This window comes from Bufo bufo, chromosome 1 (assembly GCF_905171765.1).
Source record: "Bufo bufo chromosome 1, aBufBuf1.1, whole genome shotgun sequence".
NCBI lineage: Eukaryota > Metazoa > Chordata > Amphibia > Anura > Bufonidae > Bufo > Bufo bufo.
In genome coordinates this window covers 423,430,960-423,458,860 of record NC_053389.1, presented here as the reverse complement: position 1 = coordinate 423,458,860, position 27,901 = coordinate 423,430,960, and the positions used below count along the sequence as shown (strand labels likewise).

At 41.7% G+C, this 27,901-nt stretch overlaps 1 protein-coding gene across 4 annotated transcripts in view; it reads right to left on the bottom strand.

Annotated features, from left to right (window-relative positions):
• ABLIM3 (actin binding LIM protein family member 3) overlaps positions 1-27,901 on the bottom strand; it is a 236,793-nt gene that overhangs the window by 62,999 nt on the left and 145,893 nt on the right. For all 4 annotated transcript variants that reach the window (XM_040406441.1, XM_040406436.1, XM_040406445.1 and 1 more), the window contains exons 2-3: positions 25,494-25,634; positions 11,595-11,778 (exon numbers count right to left, since the gene is read on the bottom strand). In XM_040406441.1, the coding sequence (XP_040262375.1) occupies positions 11,595-11,778; positions 25,494-25,634 (325 nt within the window). The remainder of the gene's footprint in view (positions 1-11,594; positions 11,779-25,493; positions 25,635-27,901) is intronic.

Here is a 27,901-nt window from a genome sequence, read left to right as displayed (position 1 = left end):
TTCAGGTTCGCCTGCCATTAAAGTGAATGGGGCCCACCACGAACATTTGATCGCGAACGCGCGTTTGCGAAACATCCCAGCCGATGTTCGTCCATCACTACTCTGCATCTCACTGTTATATTACAGCCCCATCAGTTTTTATTTTTCACCCATCGCGTATACAGCACATACCATTATTGTATGGTATATTCACTGCATTTTACATAAAGCAATGCAAAGTTGATATGTCCATATTGAAATGGGTCTTTCATGTGCGCCAATGCTTTAGCCAAGAATGGAACATGGTATATTAAAAATAGCAACCCTTAAAGGGGTTTTCCAACCCCTATAATGACTTGCCCAATGCCAGGAACCTCGTATACATTACACTTACCTGCTCCCCGACATCCGCGTCGCTCCGGATCCCTGCACAGCAGTTAAAGTCTCTCCATAGAACAATTATCCCCTGAATGTTTCCTAAACCAGTCTTAAAAGTGCACTGGATTAAGATGTGCCAAATTAATTAAGAGGCACGGGACTCTTAATAAATTTGGTGCATCTGAGGGCTTCCTGTGCACTAGAAGCTGAAATATATGCCAGCTAGCAGCTGGTGTACATTTCAGCTGCAATTTACACCGACTTTTAAAAAGTGTTGAGAAGCTCAAAAAGTAATAATCCGCTACTTTAGTGGCGTTAAAACACTGATATATCTCCCACTCCAAGTTCTATCTTAAAGGGGTTTTCCATGAATTAATACAATAAAATTACTGGAAATACTTATATGTAATATTACTTAATTATGAATGTTTTCCCAAATACCTTTCATTAGTTATAATGGCTCATTTTATCTAGGTAGCAATCACTAGGAGACATTAAATGGCTACTGTCCTATTAGTACACATAAAACCTGTCCTAATCACACAGGAGGACAAGTTACTGAGCTAAAGAGCTGCCTCAGTTTTATGTATACTAATAGGACGGCGGCCATTTTATTTCTCCTAATGATTGCTCCCTAGACAAAACGAGCCATTATAACTAATGAAAGGTATTTGGGAAAATATTAATACTAAAGTAATACCTTAGTATTTTCAGTAATTTTATTTTTTATTTTATTTTATTTAAGTACATTTGAAAAGGATGGAATGGCTGATTTATTTTATCTCCTTTTTACATAACGTCATTTATTTCCTGTCTTCCAGGGTATAACATCTCTTTTTCGGAATATACTCCATTCTACAATATCTCTATATACTTGTGACATAGGAGAGTAGATCTTTGTAAGTAACATAAACATACATAGCAGGGTTATCCTTACAACTTAGAAATCAGGAGCAATGCCAACCCCCCCAATTTCACTACTATAATAATTTCTGCAAAAAAATAAAAATTGTAACGAAATCCTTCATCTTCCCTCATCTGCTTACGGTTAAACAACCAGGTTTTGCAAGATGCTTGTAGGGGGTTGCAGAAAGCTTTCATGTCTTCGTACAGGTTCTCTGTAGTATCTAGGACAACCCAGGGGGTCTTGACAGCTGAGCGGTGTTCTGTGGATGTTATCGGGGTTTGATTTCTTTTATGAGAGCTGAATGTATGCACAGCTGTTCCACAGAGACCCTTAAAATAGACAGAGCACAGCTGCATTCCCAGCCTCACCCAATTCTGTCTCTCCGAACGGGCTGCTCCCATGTCATGTGAAAAGCACTTTGTGAACTGCTGAGCTACAAATTACCATTAGATGCCTGTATGTACATGGTGGCAAGGACTACTAGGCTGCTAGTATCTGTCTGCCCTACTCACCATGTCATCTCCTCAAGCAGGCCATTAATGGTCTCTGGAGAGCAATCAGTAGGCTGGTAGTACATGCATCTGTTTACTACTATACTTGTAGGTATAAGAAATCTATACCCTGTGCTCATCTTCAAATCACTATCTAGGAGTTGGCATCATCTTAGAGGCAGCTGCCGGTTATTTCACTCAGTACTGTCACCAGATCTCAAGAATGCTTTGCATTCTGCAAATGACAGACATTATAAACTTGTGTCATGACCAGTTATAATATCTTGTGGTCTGCCATAGCTGTTTTACAAGTGAAGTAAAGGGGTTGTGCCTCGAAATATATTCTACAGTTTTCAAACCAGCACCTGGATCTGAATACTTTTGTAATTTCATGTAATTAAACATTTACTGTAACCAATGAGCTATTCAATAAAATGTATATGTATAGCGCCACCTGCTGTTTGCTCTTTTCCTTATTTCTTGTCCACCTTACTGAGGTGGTCGCACATGCTCAGTTTAAATCTTCAACCTTCCCCAGCCATATCTTCTGTTAGAAGGCATGGCAGCTACAGGGCAAGATCTACAGCAGAAAGGACACATGCCCAGAGAAAGTACATACCCCCTGAGCTTCCAGCATGAAATAAATCTAGCAGAATAATTGGAGCAATGAATGGGGAGATCTCTGGATCCATGTGAGCTACAGGGCTGGTTCTAGCTTTGTTAAAAAGACATTGTCATGTTCTACATGAGGTCTGATTTTCATTGTTTAAATCAATCATGGCATAACCCCTTTAACATTAGAAAAAATGGGGAAAAATGCAGCAAAACTGTGTCAGACAGGACATGCAGGGAAATATGTTGTTTTCTGTCTCCCTCTCCACTGTTACAAAAAGGTGGGCTGCGACCTGACTCATTTAACATCATGAGCACCAAAAACCTGATGCACTCTGGACCAGAAATCTTCGCCAGCTGACAAAGATTTCTTTTTCAGGAGCACAGGACTCGTTGTGCTAGAATTATTACCTCTTAATAATTCTGGCGCCTCATACACTATTAAGGCCAGCATAAAAAATGCCACTCTTAATACATTCCCCAGGCAGTGTTTTTCAAAATCCAAAAAGCGGTTAGCGGATTTCAAATGCAAAAAAAAAGAATTTTGACCATCCCATTTGCTTGCATATAACATTTGAACATAGAATTTATTTTGCTGTACAAAAATGCATTAGAAAAAAGTACTAAATTTCCAATGTAAAAAAGGCCTGGTCTTTTCCCCCCCTGTGTTATGTGGTTGCGGTGTGGCTTGGAGAAAATATGAAGGTGACCTAAGGGTATTTTTGCATGGGGTGTTAAAAACACAGCGCGTGTTAATATAGCCCAGTGGTAATATCACATAATCATTTTAGATAATAGAGCTAAATAAATGCTAAAGTACTGCTTACAGAATACAGAGCTGTGCAGTGCTCAATATGGTTCGGAAAAACATTCCTACTCATATCAATTTGCCCCATGGTAGTAGTTATATAGTCATGATTTCTGTAGCTTTCCCGTCGGATTTCAGTACTGTATATCATAGGCCTTCAGGCGGTTGCTTAAGATAATATGGAATTGATGCACATTGTGGTTTATTTGTCTAAACCACGACAAAGCTGCTTTATGTAGTGATCCCTGGTCCAAACACATGCTGGTTTTATTGCATTTTTGTCATGATTTGCAGCAAAAACCATAACAAAACTGCCTCGTGCAATCATCCAGAAGGACTTCCTATTGCTGAAAGACGGTCATAGATAAGGTCAAATGACCATATGTGTGCAGGTCCTAATACCAGAGGGAAGAGCAGCAAGGAGGCAGAGAAGGACAGTGTAAACTACTGTGTGTTTTGGGTTTAGTCTGGGGTCTGTATGAGGCCGAGTTCACACGAACGTGTGTGATCTGTGGCCGTATTGCGGCCCGCAAATCGCGGGCTGCAATACACGGCCACAGTTCCGTGTGAATTCCGCATCACGGATGCGGACCCATTCACTTCAATGGGTCCGCAAATCCGGAATCGCGGAACGGCCGCACGGGACGGGACCCCTCGGAAGCACTACGGAGTGCCTCCGTGGGGTTACGTCCCGTACTTCCGTTCCGCTAAAAGATAGAACAAGTCCTATCTTTTTGCGGAACGGCCGGATCGCGGACCCATTAAAGTGAATGGGTCCGCGATCCGATGCGGCTGACCTACGGCCGGTGATCGTGCATTGCGGCCCGCTATTTGCGGGCCGCAGCACGGGTCACACACGTTCGTGTGAACTCGGCCTTAGTTTAACAGATCTGGTTCGAGGGTCTTTATTTTGGAGGTTTATCTTGGTTCTGTATTTAAGGAATCTGTTCTGGGTCTGTATTTAGGGGGTCTGATTTAGGGTCTGTGGCCCTGATTTATCATACCTTCACTCCAGAATTCTGCCATCAAAATGTCGCAAAATAGGGATTTGGCACCTGTGCAAAATTTAAGCAATTGCAGTGAATTTTGCAACTTTTTTTGCACTTGCACAAAATTTTGTGACTTTTTGCATTCTTACACCACTCACACCAGTTTTGAAATATGGGTGGGGAAGTGGGTGACTTTTTAAAAAGAATCGCAAAAAAGGCGCAATTTCACTCCAGGAGGAGGGTGGAGTAGGAAAACTGTTGTAGCTTCTCTAGACAAAAGTGTCAGGTCTAAGATAAGACAAATTTATCAAGTAACATGAGGCATTTGATAAATGTGGCATAAAATACTCCAACGCAGACTCAAGCAAAACTGACTTCAAATTTTCACCTTATGATAAATTTCCCCCTGAATTTATTTAGAAGGTCTGGTCCAGGGACTGTTCTGGGATCTGTGTTTAAAGGGGGTTGATCTGGGAACTGTAGTAGATTGGGGGTCTGTGGGCTGTATTTGTATAGGGAGTCCACATTTATTCTGGGATCTGGTCTGGGGTCTATATTTATTTGTATTGTTTATTTGGCTGCAGATAACCATGGTACTAAGAGGCCAAAGATGTTTGGGCAGAAAACTCTGCAGTCATCTGGAGAAGTCGTCATGGTGGTCTGGGCTGGATGGTGAAAGGAAAGAGAACAAATTCAAGCAGAGAAGACATCACTTGTGGGGATGTGAGGAGTCACTTGTATTTACAGTACAATTGTAAACCTCTCCTAACATGTCTGTTATAGTAAAAACTTGTATTTACAAAAAGTCTATGGGGCTCATTTATGAACTTATATACACCATAGACGTATATCAGGCGACAATTTTGTCACACACCATTTTGTGGAAAAATCTGTGACTTTTCCTGCTCACGGCACTTTTCCAACAGATCAAGAAAAGGGGTTGTGGAGTGGGTGGGGAAGAGGGTGGGGCCGGCAGGCCCATCTCATTCATCATTTTTTACACCAGTTTGTGGTGTAGAAAATGGCTTAAAGGGGTTATCCAAGACTATTAAATGCCTCCCATACGCCCGGGCCCATCACAATGAATATACTTACCTCGCTCCCCGTTCCACTCCTGGTCCGCAACTGCTGCTTCTCCCAGTGCGTGGATAAAAATGTCCGGTGTTGGGGGGGGAGCAGGAAATGGCAGGCAGGGACAGGAAGGAGGCTCCCTAGCATCGCGGGTGACACTTCCCCTCTTGGTAGGAGGGGGCTGGTCCTACTTTGTACCAGGAGGGGGAGTTCGAGTCCAGACAGAGAGGAGTCTCGGCTCATGTCTCGGCTCCTACTCTAAGGGACCATATCACCTCTACCCCAGGAAGATACACAAAATTGACAACATTTCTTCCAAAAGCCTAGACAGCAGTGATCAGCAAAATCACAGCCTTACAGACCCTGCTGCAGGTGAGGGACTATGGCTCAGACACCCATCACCTAGACCTCTTTTAGGCCAGTCAAACACCAGTCCTGTATCACATTGTGGACACCTATATCCACAAGCTGCTGCAAGTAGTAATGTCACCTACCAGCAACCGTATCTCATTACCTGGTACCTAATATCTCTCAATGTACCACAAGTTATATTTTGCAGTACAGAAAGACTGTTATACATTTACTGCTGGCTTGATTCTTTAAACCAGCTTTCCACTGCAATGATCCCCAGGGAGCAACGGCCTGAGAGTGTACACCGTGACCCAACACCTCCAGACTGGCTCCTTAGGGGCTCACTGCACTTTTATTGATAAAAATCTGGCACATTAGATCATGCTTATGCTAGTTCATTTTCCCCCAGTCGTGAGTTTGGGTTTATTTCTCCTATGCATTCTATCATTGTAGTGTGTAACACTAGGAGTGTTACTTCCAGGTCACAGGTATTTAACCACCATGAGGATGCCGAGACTGTCATACTGTACCTGAGAAAGGCAGCAGTACACTGCTGAAATATGTTATATGATTTTACTTTTGGATCCCCCTTTTGTATTCACGTCATTTTATCTATTTAATGTTTTTGAATACATTGTTCAGTATCTAGAGCAGCCAGGTAAGTTTCAGGGTGAATATATCATCTACACTTTGAGCTGTTGTAGAACAGGGGTCCATCCGCTGTCATTACTCATGTGTGACATGACCTTTGGAATAAAAACGTAGATTGATGTACTCTGCACTAATCTGTATTACACATAATAATCTGTATTACACAATCGCTTAATAAATGATCACTGACTACTGCAACTCGGGAAACAGAACCGAAGACACCGACTGCAACATCTCAAGAGACTGCACGGACAGTTCATGCAGACAGCACAGGAGAAGAATCTAAATTTTTTGCTGATTTCAATCTTAATAATTTTTGCAGAAAAAGTATGTGTGTGTTTGAGAGAAAAAGAGTGGGTGGGAGGGAGAGGAACAGAGAGGGAGAGACCAAAATGCGATCCTTTTCGGGATGATTGAATTAAATTTGACACTCAATTTGGTCAAATCAGACCCAAAAAATAAATTTCCAGGAATTTGTTGATCACTATTCAGAAATCATGGCTAGGGTCTCACAGTACTTCCTTTTATCAGTTGCAGGTTTAAAAGGATTGGCCCACCTCGCACTTTGGTGGTATATCTCTCGGATATTGCACCAATGTCCGATAGGTGCAGGTTCCATCTCTGAGACCCGCATCAATCTCTAAAACTGGCCCCTGAAAGTGAAGGAGAGCGCACCGCACAAGCTTTGCCACCTCTCCATTCGCCTCCATGGGAATTCTGAATAATAGCCAAGCTGGCGCTTTTCCAAGTGAATGGAGGGTGACCTCACTGGTGGGGTGCAACCTTGTTCACTTTGGAGTCCCCGTTCCAGAGATAGATGCTGGTGCCAGATGTGAGACCTGCACTTATCATACATTGGTGGCACATCCTAGTGATATGCCATCAAAATGTGAGATGGGCCAACCCCTTCATGTCCCTTCCTTCATACTGTGCACCTCTTTATTTGTTTTTGTACATATGACCCTCTCCAGTTACCTAACTTGTTCCTGACAGCCTTACGTATATATATGTTGGCGGCCGGCATGCAATGAGTGGGCACCAAATGTGACCATGGCAACTGGAGGCACAAAGACCCTGAAGCGCGCACTTAAGGGTGTGTTCCGGTGCTCCCCTGATCATGGGTATCTTTGCATGCAAAAACGCCTGTACTATTAAAATCTAAAAATATTTACCCTATATGGCAAACAGCGAATAAACAGCAAATAAAATGTGATTAACACATCATACACACCCCAAAATGGAATCAATGAAAAGTATAGATCGACCCGCAAAAAATGAATCCTCACACAGCTCCGTACACATAAAAATAAAAAATTAAAACACAAAACTATACATGTGGGGTATATATGACCCAGAAAATGAAAGTATCAGGTCAGTTTTACCGCATAGGAAACAAAACCCTTACCACTAGATTGTATGCTACAGTAAATGGTGGCATTAGAAAGTACAAGTTGTCCCGCAAAAAACAAGCCCTCATATGGCTATGTGAATGGAAACAAAATAAAAAAGTTACATTTTTACCAAGGCTGGGAGTAAAAAACGAAAAAAAAAAAAATATTTCCCTAAGATGCCCGTACACCTTTAGTAGCTGTTGGTTGAATGCTTGTTCAGCCGACAGCTATTCTTCCCGACTCCCCCCTATATATGCCCAGTGTGATATATGTGAGAGTGTATGTATTCTCAATAAGAAGATGGTAGTAAAAAACTGCCGGTCACCTCTAGCAGTGGCTTATCTCCCTTGAACCCAGCATTGACACAGTTGTGTAGTGTGGGGGGGCGGAAGGTTGCCTCTGATGCAGGCAGCACACTGCACACATCCCACCATCGCCATTCAGTGAATGGTGGGATACGTGAAGTGAGTTACCTGCGACGGAGTGAGCATATACTGACGAGACATAAGAGCGCGCACCTGGATCTCTCCTGGGCCTCCTAAGCCAGAAGCCACTTCAGTACGGAGCAATTGCATGCAGAACACAGGCCACAGTCTCTGAACATTGCTAAGCAATATGTCCCTGCAGCGTTTTTTTTTTTTAAGGGGGAATTTTAGTGAGTGGAACTGGGACTGGGTGTATAATGAAGGATAATGGAGGATTATTACTGTGGGAGTTTAAGTGATATTCACAGCAGGCTTAGAGTAGTACTAGTAACATTCCCAGAATCCATTTAGGCCCCCACAGTAGTAATCCTCCTTATTAACTCCATAACAATCAAGTGCTGTACATGTATGGTGCTTGGTGCTGGGTTTTAATCCGAAGCACTGTACATGTATGGTGCCAGATTAAAGCTCCTGCAATCTTGTCAAGATCTGGTACCATACATGTACAGTGCTTCAGATTAATACCCAATACCAAGCGCCATACATTGAGCATTATGTACTAAGGTAAAGGAGAAGACAGAAGTGGTTTATTACTTCTGCCTTCTTTGCTCAATACATAGGGTTCAATCGTCAATGAGAGCTATGCAGGGAATAGAGGACATGGCTATGTCGCATCCTCTAGTGGATCCCGCGGCATGGGCGGATTGGATATAGACCTTACAGGGAAATTTCCCGGTGGACCAATGCCCATGGGGCCACCAGAGCTCACCTAACTGCTTCCAGATGGGTACATAATGATCTGATGCTCTCAGCATTAAGTTATTATGCACCTGCAATCTTGCAATCTTGTCAAGATCTGGTACCATACATGTACAGTGCTTCAGATTAATACCCAATACCAAGCGCCATACATTGAGCATTATGTACTAAGGTAAAGGAGAAGACAGAAGTGGTTTATTACTTCTGCCTTCTTTGCTCAATACATAGGGTTCAATCGTCAATGAGAGCTATGCAGGGAATAGAGGACATGGCTATGTCGCATCCTCTAGTGGATCCCGCGGCATGGGCGGATTGGATATAGACCTTACAGGGAAATTTCCCGGTGGACCAATGCCCATGGGGCCACCAGAGCTCACCTAACTGCTTCCAGATGGGTACATAATGATCTGATGCTCTCAGCATTAAGTTATTATGCACCTGGCTAACAGCCACACGTGCTCTCCTGAACTCAACTGTATCACTGTCCTCAGGACAGTGATACAGTTGAGCACTTTAGTGAGCATGGTAGTATTTTGTGCTGCACTGTGGAATTTGCTTCTGTTGAGGCAATATTTTGTGCTGCACTACAGTACTTCAGGCCCTGCCTACTTCTTTTGGCCCTGCCTACTTGTGTTCCCCAGCCTTCTGTAAATTTAGACCCGACTACACCATTGAGCCACTTTTACAAATCTTTTGAGATTCCTCCATACACAAAAAATAATGGGAACACTCCTATTGAAATTGGTCAGTTTGGGCCAACTTTGCTTTAATGTGTAGGGGCCTTGACGTTATCCCTTCTGGAAACTGGCCGAATCAACAGATTACTGAGAAATATTATATCTACCAACAGAACATAGCTTCATGGTTTTCACTCAGTCTTCTGCAGAGTCCATCACAAAAACTATTCTTTATGACTGTAAATGAGATGGCTTAAAGAGGTACAATTCTGAAGACATGTATTGATGCCTTAGTAACTGTAATACGGCCATGTGCATGAGGACTAAAGATGTGTTCACGTTAAATTTTTATCCCCGGTTTAATGTATACACATGATTTATCTATTAAACACATGCCCATACAGTGGCATCCATCACCATAGGGCTCCGTTGTAAAAAAAATATGTATCAGTAAAGTACAGTACACATTTTTTGCTGGATGGAGAAGCATAGTGTAGTACACTTTTGCATCCTTTTTTCTATAAAGTATATATGTAAAGCGTGAGACAAAAACGTTATGCAAAAAGCCCCTAAGACTGCATGACATACAGTACCACCATTTAATAATTTGAAAATATTCCCTTAATTAACCCCTTCAGACTTGTACGTCATAGTGGCCGAGGGAATGTATGGAGTGGGCTCTGCCTTCCAATGGGAACCCCACAGTGAAATCACGTGTGTCTGATCAGTTACCATGACAGCCTGGGGCCTGCTGAAGGTGGCTGAATCCCAGTCACCATAGGCAGCTAAAAGTTACAATGTAAAAAAAAGTTGAAAAAACATAAAAGTATTAAAAGTTCAAACCACCACTCTTTTCCCAATTTTACATATAAAAAATAAACAATTAAAAGATAAACATAACAGGTATCGCCACATCCAAAAATGTCTGAACTATTAAAATATAAAAATATTTTTCATGTGCTGTGTATGCTGTAATGGAAAATAAAAACATGTGATTCGCCATTTTTTTGTCTTCTTATCACCCCAAATAATTGAGTAACAGTGATCAAAAAGTTGTATGTATCCTACCAATAAAATGTACAGTTCGTCCTGCAAAAAGAAGCCCTCATACAGCTCCGTAGACAGAAATATATAAAAAAGTTATGGCTGTCAGAAAATTTTTAAAGGTTTTAAAGGTTTGAATTTTTTTTTTAAAGGAAGTATAAAAAAAAAAATCTGGTATCACCTTAATTGTATTGAGCTGCAGAATAAGGACATCATGTCATTTTTAGCGCACAGTGAATGCCGTAATATCAAAACCCCAAAAACCTTGTCGGAATTGTGTTTTGTTTTTCAATTTCACTCCACAAAGATTTTTTTTTCCCTGTTTTTCAATACAATACATGGTGCCACTAAAAACATACAACTTATTCTGCTAAAAATAAGCCCTGATATGGCTATATGAATGGACAATTAAAAAAAAAAGTTATGACTATTGGAATGTTGTGATGGAAAAACGAAAATGCGAAAAAGGGCCTGGTACTTAAAGGGGCTGTCCCACGAAAAACATTCCACAGTTTTCAAACCAGCACCTGGATTTGAATACGTTTGTAATTGCATGTTATTAAAAATGTTGCATAGCTACTGAGTTATTCAATAAAATCTTTCAGAATAGCTCCACCTGCTCTTTGTGTTTCTTTATTATTTCTTTGACCGGCTCACTGAGATGGCCGCACATGCTCAGTTTCATCCTTCATCTGCATCCTGAGCTGTGATAGGGAGAGCATGGACACGCCCTCTTAGCTGCAGCAGAAATGACACTCCCTCTCTGCTGTCAGCTGGACATAAATCTAGGAGAGCAATGAATGGGGAGATCTCTGGATCCATGTGAGGTACAGGGCTGGTTCTAGCTTTGGTCTACATTAGTCATGGGATAACCCCTTTAAGGGGTTGAATTTTACTAACATCAGCAACTTCATAAGTCAGACTGAAATTCACTCTGTGCCTTTTTTAAGGCAAAATATTATTGTATTATTTGTTACTATCGTGGTGGGATTTTCAACTGCCTTGCTATAGCCCTTCATAGTCCCTTTGTAGGTATGCATGTAACGGTGTATACAATTTACCTGCACATATTGCATACAAAGCATTTCGGATGATATGTTCGTCCAAGCGCTGAAATGACTTCTCCTGTAATGAAATCTCTGCAGCTGTCACACCGGGTCCCATAGAGTTGCTGGTAATCGCGTGTGCAGATATACTCTCCATTCTTAAAGAAGAAGCCAGACTGGGCCAGATCACAGCCACACACTGTAACAAAAGAAAGACCGAGCTTAGAAAAGCTGCATGCAAACCTAGAAAATGTATTCATTGAAAGAAGTTCCACTACGATGAGCCAATTTCTTTCACAAAAAGAAAATAAATCTTCCTTGGAGTCTGTAACCAATCGATAATAGCAGTAATCGCACTTGTTCTGCCCCAATCATAATTCACTTCCAGGAAATGATTTATCTAGGTCTTTAACATGCATGAAATATGCATGATATATTGACTGTGCCGGCTAGACTAATGCAATACAAGCATTCCAACCAAAACAGTGACTATGGCAGGCGCATGTCATTTTACATAAAATGTGTGCTACATTATAGAGAATGATAATAATAGTTTGATCATGGTGCATTAAGATGTAATATCCATGGGGAAGCTAAAGATTTTCAATGAGAAGAGGATTTCGATACCAACTACCGGTAACATGCAGACCTTTATACCCAGGAAGACATATGCACATATCAACAACATGCATTACAAGTGCTAATGGCAAGCGCCAGAGGGGAAAAGATGGCACTGAAGACTGGATAGCCATTTCATTTTTTTGTTATTTTTTTTGTGACAAATACATATACAGCGCTGTGTACAAACAGTACAGGATTAAAATTTCACTATTATATTGTCAAGGCATGACAATATTATATTGCCACAGCATAGCTATAATAAACATGGCATTATGGGCATAAGCAGTACTTTGTAGTGGTACTTCACAGCTAAGCTGGAATACATTGGCTATGTGACACTGACGGATTAGGCAGTTTTAACTGTTTTTGTAAAGTTTTTTGTGGCAATGTTTATCTTTTTTTGTGCATATTCTTCCATTATTCCAATAATGTCCTATAGGACTTGATTAGAAGGCTAGAAAAAAGAATAATTTAAACACCAATAAAAGAGACATTTTAAAACACAAATGTTTAAATGCAGTGCAATCTGTAAATAGCATGTTATAGAGCAGGAGAAACTGAGCAGATTCTCTGTGTAAGGGTGTATACATAGATAGCTGTCAGTCACTGATTGTTGTACACAGGGGAGATGTTATCAGTGATTGATAGCATTGTCTGTGTAAGTGTGTATACAGAGATAGCTGTCAGTCACTGATAGCTGTACAGAGGGTGGTATCAGTGATTGATAGCATTCTCTGTATAAGTGTGTATACAGAGATAGCTGTCAGTCACTGATATTTGTACACAGGGGAGGTGTTATCAGTGATTGATCGCATTCTCTGTGTAAGTGTGTATACATAGATAGCTGTAAGTCACTGATAGCTTGTTCACAGGGGAGGTGTTATCAGTGGTTGATATTATTCTCTGTGTAAGTGTGTATACATAGATAGCTGTCAATCACTGATAGCTATACATGGCAGAGGTGTTATCGATAGCATTCTGTGTGTGTGTGTGTGTATACAGAGATAGCTGTTAGTCAGTGATAGCTGTACACAGGGGAGGTGTTAGTAGTGATTCATAGAAGCATTCTCTGTGTAAGTGTGTATACATAGATAGGCTGTCACTGATGGTTGTACACGCGGGAAGTGTTATAAGTTATTTAAAACATTCTCTGTGTAAGTGTGTATACATAGATAGCTGTCAGTCACTGATAGATGTACACAGGGAGGTGTTATCAGTGATTGATATTATTCTCTGTATAAGTGTGTATATAGAGATATCTGTCAGTCACTGATAGTTGTCCACAGGGAGGTGTTATCAGTGATTGATATCCTTCCCTGTGTAAGTGTGTATACATAGAAAGCTGAAAGTAACTGATAGCTGTACACAGGAGAGGTGTTATCAGTGATTGATATCCTTCCCTGTGTAAGTGTGTATACATAGAAAGCTGAAAGTAACTGATAGCTGTACACAGGAGAGGTGTTATCAGTGATAGCATTCTCTGTGTAAGTGTGTATACATAGATAGCTGTCAGTCACTGATAGCTGTACACAGTGGAGGTGATTATCAGTGATTGATAGCAATCTTTGTGTAAGTGTTTATACATAGACAGATGACAGTCACTGACAGTTGTACATGGAGGTGTTACAATCCTTGAGAAGACAAAGAGCAGACTGGCCAGCTGAGACCAGCATATAAATACACTTCTGTAGGCTGAGGGACTACTGCTAAGACACCCATCACCCAGACTACTAGGCCAGTACAATAATAGTACTAAATGGCAGCCATCCAACCTACCTCCATAATCTTTACTGGTGCCAGAAAATTGCACTTGGAAATAGCTGCTATTGAAAGTTACATTATACACTTAGTAAAAAAAAAAGACTGGTCTACAATTACCTCTGGCCTCATCCTTCAAAACTACATTCCCACTGCACCGATTCCCAGGGAGCAACGGCCTGAGGTAATAAACAGTGACAAAACACTTCATCAGGGCCACTATCACCCCCATCCTCTGCATCGTCTCCTCCAGGGTGTGCTGCAAATCCTGCTCTATAAGATGCTTTCTGCAGATTGCACTGCATTTCGTGGTGACAGGTCCTCTTTAAAAACACTTAAAGTGTGTGTGAAGGAGGCCTAGCACTGTATTACACTGGAAAATACTACAATGTACTAAGTGTTGTACTCCTCCGACTGCACAAAGAGTGTGGTGAGAAGGAACAGAACATCACGTCCCATCACTGTTTAAAGCCATCTGTTACTTTTATTGTAGAGTTATCTCTATCTTGTACACCAGAATCCTAAAATATGACTAGGCTGTAGTGCAACTCTCAAAGGGTTAAAAGAAAAATGCTTTCCAATCAATAAAAGCGTATAAGGCATATAATGCCCAGTGATATAGATGAGAGATTGCAGCTGAAAGGCTACCTCATGAGGCCATAAAATAAGAATCCTGTAATGTACAGATCCTAAGATTTAGTGCTTACCAGGTGATGGTGTCGCTGTAATGTCTAGGTATACTCTCTACAAGCTCCATCAATGTGCCATGTACCGCCTGTATCAAAGAAACCTGGATCCACAGCAAGTCGAATATTAAGCTTTTGTTCTCGATCAATCCCACTCTGAGTGCAATTGAATCAATCTCAACTTGTAATGTAATTCCTTCACTGGAAAAATCATTGAGACGTTGCCGACTATGATCAAATGATAATGCTTTTAATTGACCATTATTGTAATAATGACTGGTACATTCATCATGTCCCTGGTAGTGCTAAAGTAACCATATTTGCCAACTGTCCTGGTATTTGTGGAAAAAAGACCTTTGGGGGACACTGACTTTTCTATTTTGCACATTTTCCTTTTATTTGTATTTTATTTATTTTGTATATTTTTAACACCACTTTATTATTTATTTTTAAAATATATTTTTGCCACATAATATGACAATGAACAATTTTATTTTGCACTTTTTCCTTTTTATAGTATTTTATTTATTTATTTTACATCTTTTTGCAAAAATTTTCTTTTCTTTTTTTTTTTATATATTTTTGCAGCACTGTATGTCCCCCAAGATAATGACTTGTATTTTTTTTTCCTTTTATTTGTATTTTTTTTTAAATATATTTGCCACTTAATTTGTCCCCAAAAGGTCCATAAAAGACCTTTAGGGACATAAACTTTGTTTGCACTATTTCCACTGTAACTGAGGCATCCAAGGTAGCCCCAGTTACAGGGAAAACCAGCCTGCTGAGGGGGGCTTTATACAGAGCAGGGCTGGTGAGGCTCTGCAGTCCTCAGTCCCTGAAACCCGGCGATCACCTGTGTGAGGAGAAGGAAGAAGCGCTGATACAATGCATCTGCCTTCTCCTCGGGTCTTGAGCTGTCTCTGACAGCCGGAGACCCGTCCTGCTCCTGCTACAGTGCAGGAGCAGGAGCTGTCATCCTTCGCTGTGGGGCGATCAGCTGTGTTTCTGCCCAGCAGAACAGGGGCCGCCCACCTTGGCTCTGGGGGCCGCATGCGGCCCGCGGGACACAGGTTGTGCACCCCTGCTTTAGAACGTCCATTTAGAGATTGCAACTGCAGAGTGGGGGTCCCGCTGTCAGTGTCAGCAGGGCACCCTATGGAGAAGGCAGGGACCATTACTCAGTGTCCCTGCCTTCTAAATCACTGAATACACAGCGCTGAACAAGTGATGTGTACACAGCTAAGGAATCGGGCTTCCTTCCTTGACGGTCAGGCTCAGACTGGCCCACAGGGGTACAGGGGAATCCCCTGGTGGGCCCCTAGTCTCCCACCCCTTGCACAAGTGGCACATAACACATTAGATTTACTGCACTACATACATATATTCAATGTACAGCACCTCAACCAGCTCATGTTTATATAAAAACTTGTTAGATTATTTATTATATTTGAATGTATCTGTACGGTGGGCCCCCAAAATACATTTTTCTGGTGTGCCCTAGGTACCCCAGTCTGACACTGCTGACGGTCATGTGACCGCTGGGGTCAGGAGACTGCAGGAGCAGCCTCGATCAGCTCTGCAGTGAGGCTGTACAGCATTGTATAATGCTGTACAGCCTCTCTGGGGAATGTATTACCCCTGAAACTGGGGCTACTATGTCTTGCATGACTTTATGGGGGACACAAAGTATAAAATAAAGAACAAAAAAATTAAAATATATATATTTTTAATGAAAATAAAAATATAAAAGTTTTACATGTAAAAAATGTCATTAAGAAATTGTTAAAAATAAAAAAATTAAAATAAAATAGACATTATTTGGTATCGACGCGTCCGGAACAACCGGCTCTATAAAAATATCACATGATCTACCCTTCTCAAATGAATGCTGTAAAAGAAAATATATAAAAATTATGACAAAACAGCTTTTTTTTTGTCACCTCATGTCCCAAAAAATATATCAAGTCATCAAAAAATCTTATGTACACGCCCTCAGACATCTACGTTGGCAGAAAAATAAAAATTTTATGGATGTTAATATATGGTTATGCAAAATATAACAGATTTTTAATGAAAAGGGATTTTATTATGCAAAAGTAGTAAAACATGAAAAAAACCTATATAAATTTGGTATTGCCATAATCGTATCAATCTGCAGAATAAAGTTATCAAATCATATATATCACATGGTGAACCCCATAAAAAAAAAATAAGTAAAAAACACTGACAGAATTTAAATTTTTGCCCACCTCACCTCCCAAAAAATGAGATAAAAAGCGATCAGAAAGCCAAATGTACCCCAAAACGGTGCCAATAAAAACTACAGCTTGTCCCACAAAAAATAAGCTCTCACACAGCAAGTCAACAAAAAAATAAAAAAGTTATGGCTCTTCAAAACTATTTCAGCAAATCCCATGTTTGAAAATCCAGATGCCACTCCTTCGCTTCTAAGCCCTGGTGTATCCCCAAATAGCAGTTTACTAACACAAATGGGGTGTTACTGTATTCAGGAGAAAATGGGTAGCAAATTGTGGGGGGATATTTTCCTGTTATTACTTTTAAAAAAGAAAGTTTAGGCCTAAAGCACTATTTTCTTGTAACAAAAATTTTTATTTTTCATTTTCACAGTCAAGTGTTACATTCTATGAAATGCCTGTTGGGTCATAGTACTCACTACACAACTTAAAAAATCTTTGGGTGGTGTAGTTTCCAAAATGTGGTCCCTTTTTGGAGTTTCCACTGTAGGGGTACCTCAGGGTCTCTTCAAATGCAACATGGTGCCCAAAAACCATTCCTGCAAAATCTGCCTTTGAAAAACAATATGGCGCTCCTTGCCTTCTGAGCACTGCGGTGTGCCCAAAGAGCAGTTTACAACTATATGTATTTATGTAAACTGCAGAATTGGGGTAATAAATATTGAGGGTTGTTAATCCTTGCTGTGGAATGCCTAAATGGTAAACTATATTTCTAAAATCAGTTTTGAATAGTTTGAGAGGTGTAGTTTCTAAAATGGGGTAATTTATAGGTGGTTTCTATTATGTAAGTTCCTCAAAGTGACTTTAGAACTGAATTGGTCTATAAAAAATTGATTTGGGAAATTTTCTTGAAATGTCAAAAATTATTTTTAAAAGTCTAAACCTTGTAATGTCCTAAAAAAATAAAATAATGTTATCAAAATGAAGCCAACATATTTAGTAGACATATGGCAGATGTTAATTAAAGGGTTTCTATCACTTCGTATGACATATTTAGGTGTCAGACACTAGCGATCCGCTAGTGTCTGCTCTAACAAACCATCCTAATATGATAGGTTTTGGGGCAGCCGTTTTGCTAAAATAACAACTTATATCTATATGCTAATGAGCCTCTAGGTGCTATGGGGGCGTCATTAGCACCTAGAGGCTCCGTCTACCTTCATAAACTGTCGCCGCCCAGCGCGTCCCTCCAGCCCGCCCATCTCCTGCTGAATGCGATCCTCTCCGTGCGCGTCTCTGTTCTGCGCATGCGCAGTGAATGTCTGACCGCTTCCCTGCTCAGACATCTCCACTGCGCCTGTTCCTCGGAGCACTATGATGTCATCGGCGCAGGAGCAGTGGAGATGTCTGAGCAGGGAAGCGGTCAGACATTCACTGCGCATGCGCAGAACAGAGACGCGCACGGAGAGGATCGCATTCAGCAGGAGATGGGCGGGCTGGAGGGACGCGCTGGGCGGCGACAGTTTATGAAGGTAGACGGAGCCTCTAGGTGCTAATGACGCCCCCATAGCACCTAGAGGCTCATTAGCATATAGATATAAGTTGTTATTTTAGCAAAACGGCTGCCCCAAAACCTATCATATTAGGATGGTTTGTTAGAGCAGACACTAGCGGATCGCTAGTGTCTGACACCTAAATATGTCATACGAAGTGATAGAAACCCTTTAAGAACTATTTTAGGAGGCATCACTATCTGAGAGCAGAAATTTTTTTAAAAAATTTGGGGACATTTTTGATTTTTTTTTAATGAATAATGGTGAAACATTGACTCAAATTTACCATTAACATGACGTACAATGTGTCACGAAAAAAGAATCTCAAAATGGCTTGGATAAGTAAAATCGTTCCAGAGTTATTAACACATAAAGTGACATGTCAGATTTGCAAAATTAGGCTTGGTCAGGAAGGGGGTAAATGGCCCGATCTGGAAGTGGTTAAGTCCACACTGTAGTGCAAGTTCTGTGCAACTAGGCGCTAATTACTTCTTACTAGCTGGATCACTCAGGGCGTACGTACAAAAGGGTTAACAACAACAAAGTCAGAGAGGCTCAGTGGTTCCACATTCAGATGGCTGTAGTGGTAAGATGGCTTTCCCTCCCAGTGTTCAGAAAGCTTTCTCATGCTGAATTACCTCCATAAGACCACCATTTAGCAGAATCAGGCTTTTCCTCTCAGCATATTTCTATTATTACAGGTCAGGTGCCTATAGCTTCACACATTCAAGAATTCTTGCCATGCTCTGCCTGGCACAGTTTATCTCAGTAGTAGTATCTCGTGGCTTAGGTCTGCTACAGGGTCTTAGCCTGCACAATGAACCCCAAATGGCAGGAACGCCACCCTTTTATCATTGCCGACTGGAGCATGCCCATGTGCTCACCACTTCCAAGGCTGACATAAGCACCTCTATGGAAGAGGACCTGTCCCCTCTCCTGACATGTCAGTTATAGTAACTACATGCATTCCCCTTGTAATACCAATTATGGAACATCTATTCTTATGGCTATATGTTGTGTCATTCCTGTACTATTCCTGCGAGCAGTCCGCCATAAAGGTACTGCTGGGTATTACCAGTAGCGGGTGTGTCTGACTCTATACAATCAGTGATGCCAGTGTATTGCCTCATGCAGACGTCCGTGTCAGTTTTGGATCAGTGGCAACACGGACCATGTTCAATCCGTGTTTTCTCCCGTGGGCCAGTTTTTTCTTGCTGCCCGTGATGCATCCGTGTTTCACTAACACTCAACAGCTGAAAAATAATTTTCAAAGAATCTCTTGTTAATGATCCGTGAAACACGGATGCAACACGGATGGCATCCGTGGTTTTCACGGACCCATAGACTATAATGGGCGTGATGGATCCGTGAACACGGACAAAATAGAGCATGCATCTGTGGTAAAAAAAACTGACCCATGGACCGTGCTGAAACACTGATGTGTGAATACACACATTAAAATGAATAGGGACGTGTGCTGTCCGCGAAGAACACGTACAGCACACGTCCGTGAAACACTGACGTCTGCATGAGGCTTAAGAGGCAGGGACTGGTAACACCCATCTGTACCTTTACTGCAAGATGCTCGCAATTCATTCATACATTCCAGTAGAAATAAGTAAGGAATAGAGTGATAAGAATAGATGCTCCAGAATTGTTATTACATGGGGGATGCAAGTAGTTACTACAACAGACATGTCAGAAACGATGACAGGTCCCCTTTAAGCACGGCAGATGGGGGTGGTCTTTTCACTGCTGACAGTTTTGAATGGAGGGAACTAAAAATACGAATACATCTTATTAAAAGGGAAAACCACTGCATTGATGGTAAATCACATCACAATAAAACAGAATCACAGCAAAATGGATGCCAGAGGAAGGACTATATAAGGAATTACGAAGAATATTTGATCGTGTTGGTATCTGGAAATCCGGCAGAGATGTCAACTGTATGTGTCACTGTGTGCATCACAGTGTGTTGTATGTGTGTCACAGTGTACATAGGTATATATTTGTGTGTGGAGGTATGTATATAGTATGGGGGACATTTATTAATCTCTGCCCAGCTGGCATGAGATGGGCCACAAACATTAAGAGGTATTTAGTGTAGGTCCATGAGCCAAAACGGAAATCTACACCGGGAAGTGAGCCGGCTTAGATTCCAGGTATAATATCTTGGAAGAAATTACAATAAATGTGCTGGGCCCGCAGCACCAACTTTTTGGAATGGAGTGATTGGGCATAAAATCGCCCCAAAGTTACAGATTTTTGCTCAAGTGGGACATGTGATTTCTGACATATAATAGGGCCAAGGTGTGAAGGCATGTATATACTGTATGTGTGTACATACGTGTTTGTGTTGGTTTGTTTTTTTGCGAATGAATGAAAATAAAGTCACAAACCCTGGCCTCCTCCTTGAAAAAAATTCTGCATATGCGCCTGAAGGAGAGATATAAATCATACTCTAATTAAAAATATAAAGTGATACATTTTCTATAAATCTCCCATCAAACAAAAAAAATAAGTCACCAATATTTCCTCTAAATTTACACTGTAATAAAAAACACAAAAGAAACTGCAGAAACATCTTGTATAACAGGGTAAAATAATGTTATTCTACTGCCGGTGTCATTGATTGTAAATCACAACGGTATTGCTCGTAATTAGTCGTCTTATTGATCCTAAATCATAATGCTTCCTTGAAGTTCTAGCAGCTGACTGCCCGTGCGGTATAGTTAGTCAACATGGCATCATTTCAATTAACACATGATAGATTAATAATCTAACAGTTCCTGCGCAGAATAAATATGCTCAGGCTTCCATGTATGTATATTGGGGTCTTGCCTCATTCTAAACTACACACTACTACATTCGATTTAGTACATGTGAATGGTATGCTGTTGTATGGCTAATAATGGGTATCTATGGGGCTGAGTTGTGGAACTTCACACATACATCATCATATAGTAATGAAATTGAGCTCACGCCTAGCTGACAGGTTAATGTAATGCAGGAATGATTGTTCAATTTGTTTTCACTGCCAGTGATGCTGGGAGCATTACTAATCTGCAGCTATGGGGCGGTGCAGGGAAGAGAACGGTACATAGAAAGGTGATCTACGTCATGGAGGGCTCATGAACAGTGGTGACTACAGGTATCTATAGAGAGGTAATGTTTCCATAGAGATAAGATAGATAGATAGATAGATAGATAATAGACAGAAGATACAAGATAGATAGATAGATAGATAGATAGATAGATAATAGACAGAAGATACAAGATAGATAGATAGATAATAGACAGAAGATACAAGATAGATAGATAGATAGATAATAGATCGATAATAGACAGAAGATACAAGATAGATAGATAGATAGATAGATAGATAATAGATATAAATCAGATAGATAGATAGATAGATATGAGATAGATAGATAATAGACAGATATGAGATAGATAGATAGATAGATAGATAGATATTAGACATATAGGAGATGGATAGATAGATAGATAATAGATAGATAGATAATAGACAGAAGATACAAGATAGATAGATAGATAGATATGAGATAGATAATAGACAGATATGAGATAGATAGATAGATAGATAGATAGATAGATAGATAGATAATAGACAGATATGAGATAGATAGATAGATAGATAGATAGATAGATAGATAGATGATAGATAGATAGATAGATAGATAGATAGATAGATTAATAGATAGATAGATTAATAGATAGATAAATATATAATAGATAGATATAAGATAGATAGATAGATAGAGCCCCAAATCCTGAAATATTGGACTAGCAGTCTGACAGAACGTTATAGGCATGGACAGCGGTGGCAACCACAGTAGCTTATTGCAGAATTCCACATCATCTTTCTTTAGCCTTTCCACTGTAAGACCTTGTTCACACCTCCGTTTTTTGATCAGTTATTCCCATCAGTTAAGCCTCTTTCACACGACCACATGGCTTTTTCAGTGTTTTGCGGGCCGTTTTTTCCGGATCCGTTTTTCCATTTCTCGTTTCCGTTGTGTTTACGTTTCGGTTTTGTTTTTCCGTTCCATTTTTCCATATGGCATATACAGTATACAGTATTTACATAGAAAAAATTGGGCTGGGCATAACATTTTCAATAGATGGTTCCGCAAAAAACGGAACGGATAGGGAAGACATACGGATGCATTTCCGTATGTGTTCAGTTTTTTTTTAGCGGACCCTATGACTTGAATAGAGCCACAGAACGTGATTTGTGGGCAATAATAGGACATGTTCTATCTTTTAACGGAACGGAAATACGGAAACGGAATGCATACGGAACACATTCCTTTTTTTTGCGGAACCATTGAAATGAATGGTTCCATATACGGACGTATATGGAATGCAGAAAAAAAGCCTGCAAACGGAAAAAAGAAACCGTCGTGTGAAAGATGCCTTATTGTGAGCCAAAACCAGGTGTGAGTCAAAAACACAGAACAAAAACACTGTAATGGGGACCTGTGGATGACACACTGTTATGGTGGACCTGTGGATGACATACTGTTATGGGGGACCTGTGGATGACATACTGTTATGGGGGACCTGTGGACGACATTGTAATAGGGGACCTGTGGGTGACACTGTTATGGGGGACCTGTGAATGACACACTGTAATGGGGGATCTGTGGATGACACACTGTAATGGGGGATCTGTGGATGACACACTGTAATAGGGGACCTGTGAATGACACTGTAATGGGGGACCTGTGGATGACACACTGTATCGGGGGACCTGTGGATGACACACTGTATCGGGGGACCTGTGGATGACACTGTTATGGTGGATCTGTGGATGACATACTGTAATGGGGGACGTGTGGATGACACTGTTATGGTGGATCTGTGGATGAGACTGTTATGGGGGACCTGTGGATGACACTGTTATGGGGTACCTGTGGATGACACTGTTATGGGGTACCTGTGAGGGACACACACTGTTATGGGGGACCTGTGGATGACACACTGTTATGGGGGACCTGTGGATGACACTGTTATGGGGTACCTGTGAGGGACACACTGTTATGGGGGACCTGTGGATGACATACTGTTATGGGGGACCTGTGGATGAAATACTGTTATGGAGGACCTGTGGATGACACTGTAATGGGGGATCTGAGGATGACACACTGTAATAGGTGACCTGTGGATGACACTATAATGGGGGACCTGTGGATGACACACTGTAATAGGGGACCTGTGGATGACACACTGTAATGGGGGACCTGTGGATGACACTGTTATGGGGATCTGTGGATGAAACACTGTAATGGGGGACCTGTGGATGACACTGTTATGGTGGATCTGTGGAGGAGGCTGTTATGGAGGACCTGTGGATGACACTGTTATGGAGGACCTGTGGATGACACTGTTATGGGGGACCTGTGGAGGACACACTGTTATGGGGGACCTGTGGATGACACACTGTTATGGGGGACCTGTGGATGACACACTGTAATGGGGGACCTGTGGATGACACACTGTAATGGGGACCTGTGGATGACACACTGTTATGGTGGACCTGTGGATGACATACTGTTATGCGGGACCTGTGGACGACACTGTAATGGGGGATCTGTGGATGACACTGTTATGGGGAATCTGTGGATGACACACTGTAATAGGGGACCTGTGATGACATACTGTAATAGGGGGTTTGTGGATGACACTGTTATGGAGATCTGTGGATGACACACTGTAATAGGGGACCTGTGAATGCCACTGTTATGGGGGACCTGTGGATGACACACTGTAATGGGGGACCTGTGGATGACACTGTTATGGTGGATCTGTGGATGACATACTGCAATGGGGGACCTGTGGATGACACTGTTATGGTGGATCTGTGGACGAGATTGTTATGGGGGACCTGTGGATGACACTGTTATGGGGGACCTGTGGATGACACTGTATGGGGTACCTGTGAGGGACACACTGTTATGGGGGACCTGTGGATGACACACTGTTATGGGGGACCTGTGGATGACACACTGTTATGGGGGACCTGTGGATGACACACTGTTATGGGGGACCTGTGGATGACATACTGTTATGGGGGACCTGTGGATGACACACTGTTATGGGGGACCTGTGGATGACACACTGTTATGAGGGACCTGTGGATGACACTGTTATGGGGTACCTGTGAGGGACACACTGTTATGGGGGACCTGTGGAAGACATACTGATATGGGGGACCTGTGGATGACATACTGTTACCGTTATCTCAGTAAAATGATGAGGGTGGAGTAGAAACGGCACTTGCATGTGTGCAGCATGTGTCAATCATACATAGGACACATCCTGCACACATGTCACTCACACGTGGCCAAATGTTACTGTATAGCCTTGTTTCCAAACAAAGAGAGTGTGAATTTCTTAGTCTCTATCCACGTGTGTTGCGGTTTCTTTTAAAAAATGTAACCCGCAATATAGTGCTGAATCCATCGCACATTGAACACCATCAGGTGTTCATCAGGTTTCGTCGTGGTTTCCATGGTGGCTTTTCTAGATAAAAAAGCACTACATGATGTGCTATTTAATCAATAAAGGGATTGTCTCATGACAGACAATGGGGGCATATCGCTAGGATATGTCATTGTCTTATAGGTGCGGGTCCCACCGCTGGGACCCGCACCTAGATCGAGAACGGAGCCCCGAAAGTAAAGGAGGGCGCACTGCGCATGCGCAGCCGCCGTCCATTAATTTTCTATGGGGATGGCAAAAATAGCCAAGCGCTGGCTCGGCTACTTCCGTCGAGCCCATAGAAGTGAATGGTAGCGGTGGGTGGTCATGCTCGGTGCGCTGCCATTCACTTCTATGGGAAGCCGGCTTGGTGGTGGCCGGACCAGAGTCCTCCAGCCACCACCTTGCAGGGCTCTGATGGGAATACCCCTTTAAATGTGAGTGAAACCATGGTGGAGGATCCTAATGGAGCCTCTGATGCAACTGTGAACATAAGCTTAGTTCATGGCAATTACTATTTAAAGTGAAAAAGTAATATATGAATTTCTTCAGCTTCTTTTGAAGTGACACACGTAAATTGCTGAGCGGTACCTTGACAGGTGAAGCAACGGATATGGAAGTGGTTGGTCTGCACTCTCACTACTTCTCCTTTACATGTCTCTCTACATCGATAGCATTGGATAGGCCCAGAGCTCCCCGAAGAACTGTAAGAGCTATGTGGGTAGGGCATTGCTGGAAAGGAAACACAAAAAAGACTTATTAACATACATTTTAAAATACCATTTTTGTCACTTTTTTTCTTTGTACATTACAGTATTGATTTGATTAATGAAATAACAGACATCTGAGACCAATTTATTCCTGTTGATTTATATACCAATATATTTCACAGCGCTGTCACTTTCCATGCCACTTACATCAGCTCCAGTTGCCAATGGGGCTTACAATCTAAATGACCTATCTCAGACACACATGGTTTCATTTCATATGAAGACAATTTCTTACTTCCAGGATCCATTTTTTTTTTATAACATAATAAATAAAATAAAAACATACTAAGTTTCCAACTCAATATGTAAAATGGGTATAAACTAGTAAATTAGAAGTCAGGGCAGCAGCCAAAATTCGATAATTATACAGGGGTGGAACACAGCCAGTTCTCTTCAGTTATCCCAAAACACTTGTTAAAATAGCGGACGGTTTGGAGAACTGGGGAAAAGAGGAACCCCAACCCGATTCCCCTGAATTCAATTTTAACAGCTTCCACAGGATGCAGATAAAATTGAGTTGTCAGGCTCTGGTGGGCACAAGTAAGTCCTCGGCAACCTGCCTTACCATTCAGCGATTCCTCTGAAATGAAGGTGGCATGATCACATCATTGTGCCGCCTGCATCCTTAGGCAGCTCTGCAAGTGATGGCCCACTGTCCTGCTCACATTCTAGGACAGGTTGCTGGCGCCCATTTTAAATAATTCCTGGAGAACCCCTTTAAGGGCCAGCAGTCATGTGCTGTTGATGCACATGTCACACTTCCAGACTGGCAGTGACCAGGATGCTCTGACAAGCTGAGTAGTTTTTTAATTTTTCTTCAGTCTTAGGCCTCATGCACACGACCGCTCAGTTTTTTGCGGTCCGCAAACCGTGGATCAGCAAAAAACGGAAGCTGGCCGTGTGCCTTCCGCAATTTGCGGAACGGAACGGGCAGTCCATTGTAGAAATGCCTATTCTTGTCTGCAAAATGGACAAGAATAGGACATGTTATATTTTTTTTGCGGGGCTACGGAACGGAGCAACGGATGCGGACAGCACACAGAGTGCTGTCCGCATCTTTTGCGGCCCCATTGAAGTGAATGGGTCCGCATCCGAGCCGCAAAAACTGCAGCTCGGATGCGGACAAAAACAACGGTCGTGTGCATGAGGCCTTAGATGGCCCCTTTCATTTCTGGGGGCATGGAGTATGTTATTATTATTCATTTCTCATACAAGTGAGCTTAGTGTGACACAGTGTTTAGCGCTATTATTTTTGGTGGACACAGCTTGCGACATTACCAGAAGGCATAGTGTGTGTCACTAGTACATTCAGGGGCACAGTGTGTGGCATTATGAGGAGCCTGTCTTAGTAGAAGATGAGGATCTACTGAAAAACTGAGAAACCAAAGGTGTCTGAGTGGCAAACTCTGCAGAGGTGAGACATAGCTGGACAAAGTCATGAAGATCTGGACAAGATGGAGAATCAGTGATGTTACCTGTGATTATTTATTAATATGGATCCCAGTAGTTTTACTGTGTCACATCAGTACTGTCTTAGATCTACACAAAATAGCAAGTATGTGTGAAGTGAAAAGAAAATGATACATGGTGTCCAAAATTTTTAATGAATAAAACTCTGAAAACTGTGGTGTGCATTGTTCGATCCATCATCCAAAAATGGAAGGAGTATGGCACATCTGCAAACCTACCAATACATGGCCGTCCACCTAAACTGACAGCCAAGACAAGGAGAGCACTAACTAGAGAAGCAGCCAAAAGGCCCATGGTCACTCTGGAGGAACTGCAGAGATCCATAGTCCAGGTGGGAGAATCTGTCCACAGGACAACTATTAGTCGTGTATGCCACAAATCTGGCCTAAGTGGAAGAGTGCAAGAAGAAAGCCATTTTTGAAAGTACCATTTTGGTAAGCCATAAGAAATCCCGTTTGTAGTTTGCCACAAGTCATGTAGGGGAAACAATAAACATGTGGAAGAAGGTGCTTGGGTCAGATGAGACCAAAGCAGAACTTTTTGGCCTAAATGCAAATCGCCATGTATGGTGAAAAACTAAGGGTACTTTCACACTAGCACGCATCGCCATGTATGGTGAAAAACTACTGGTACTTTCACACTAGCGTTTAAGTTTTCCGGTATTGAGTTCCGTAATAAGGGCCCAATACCGGAAAAAAACGCTTCAGTTTTGTCCCCATTCATTGTCAATGGGGACAAAACTGAACAGAACGGAGTGCT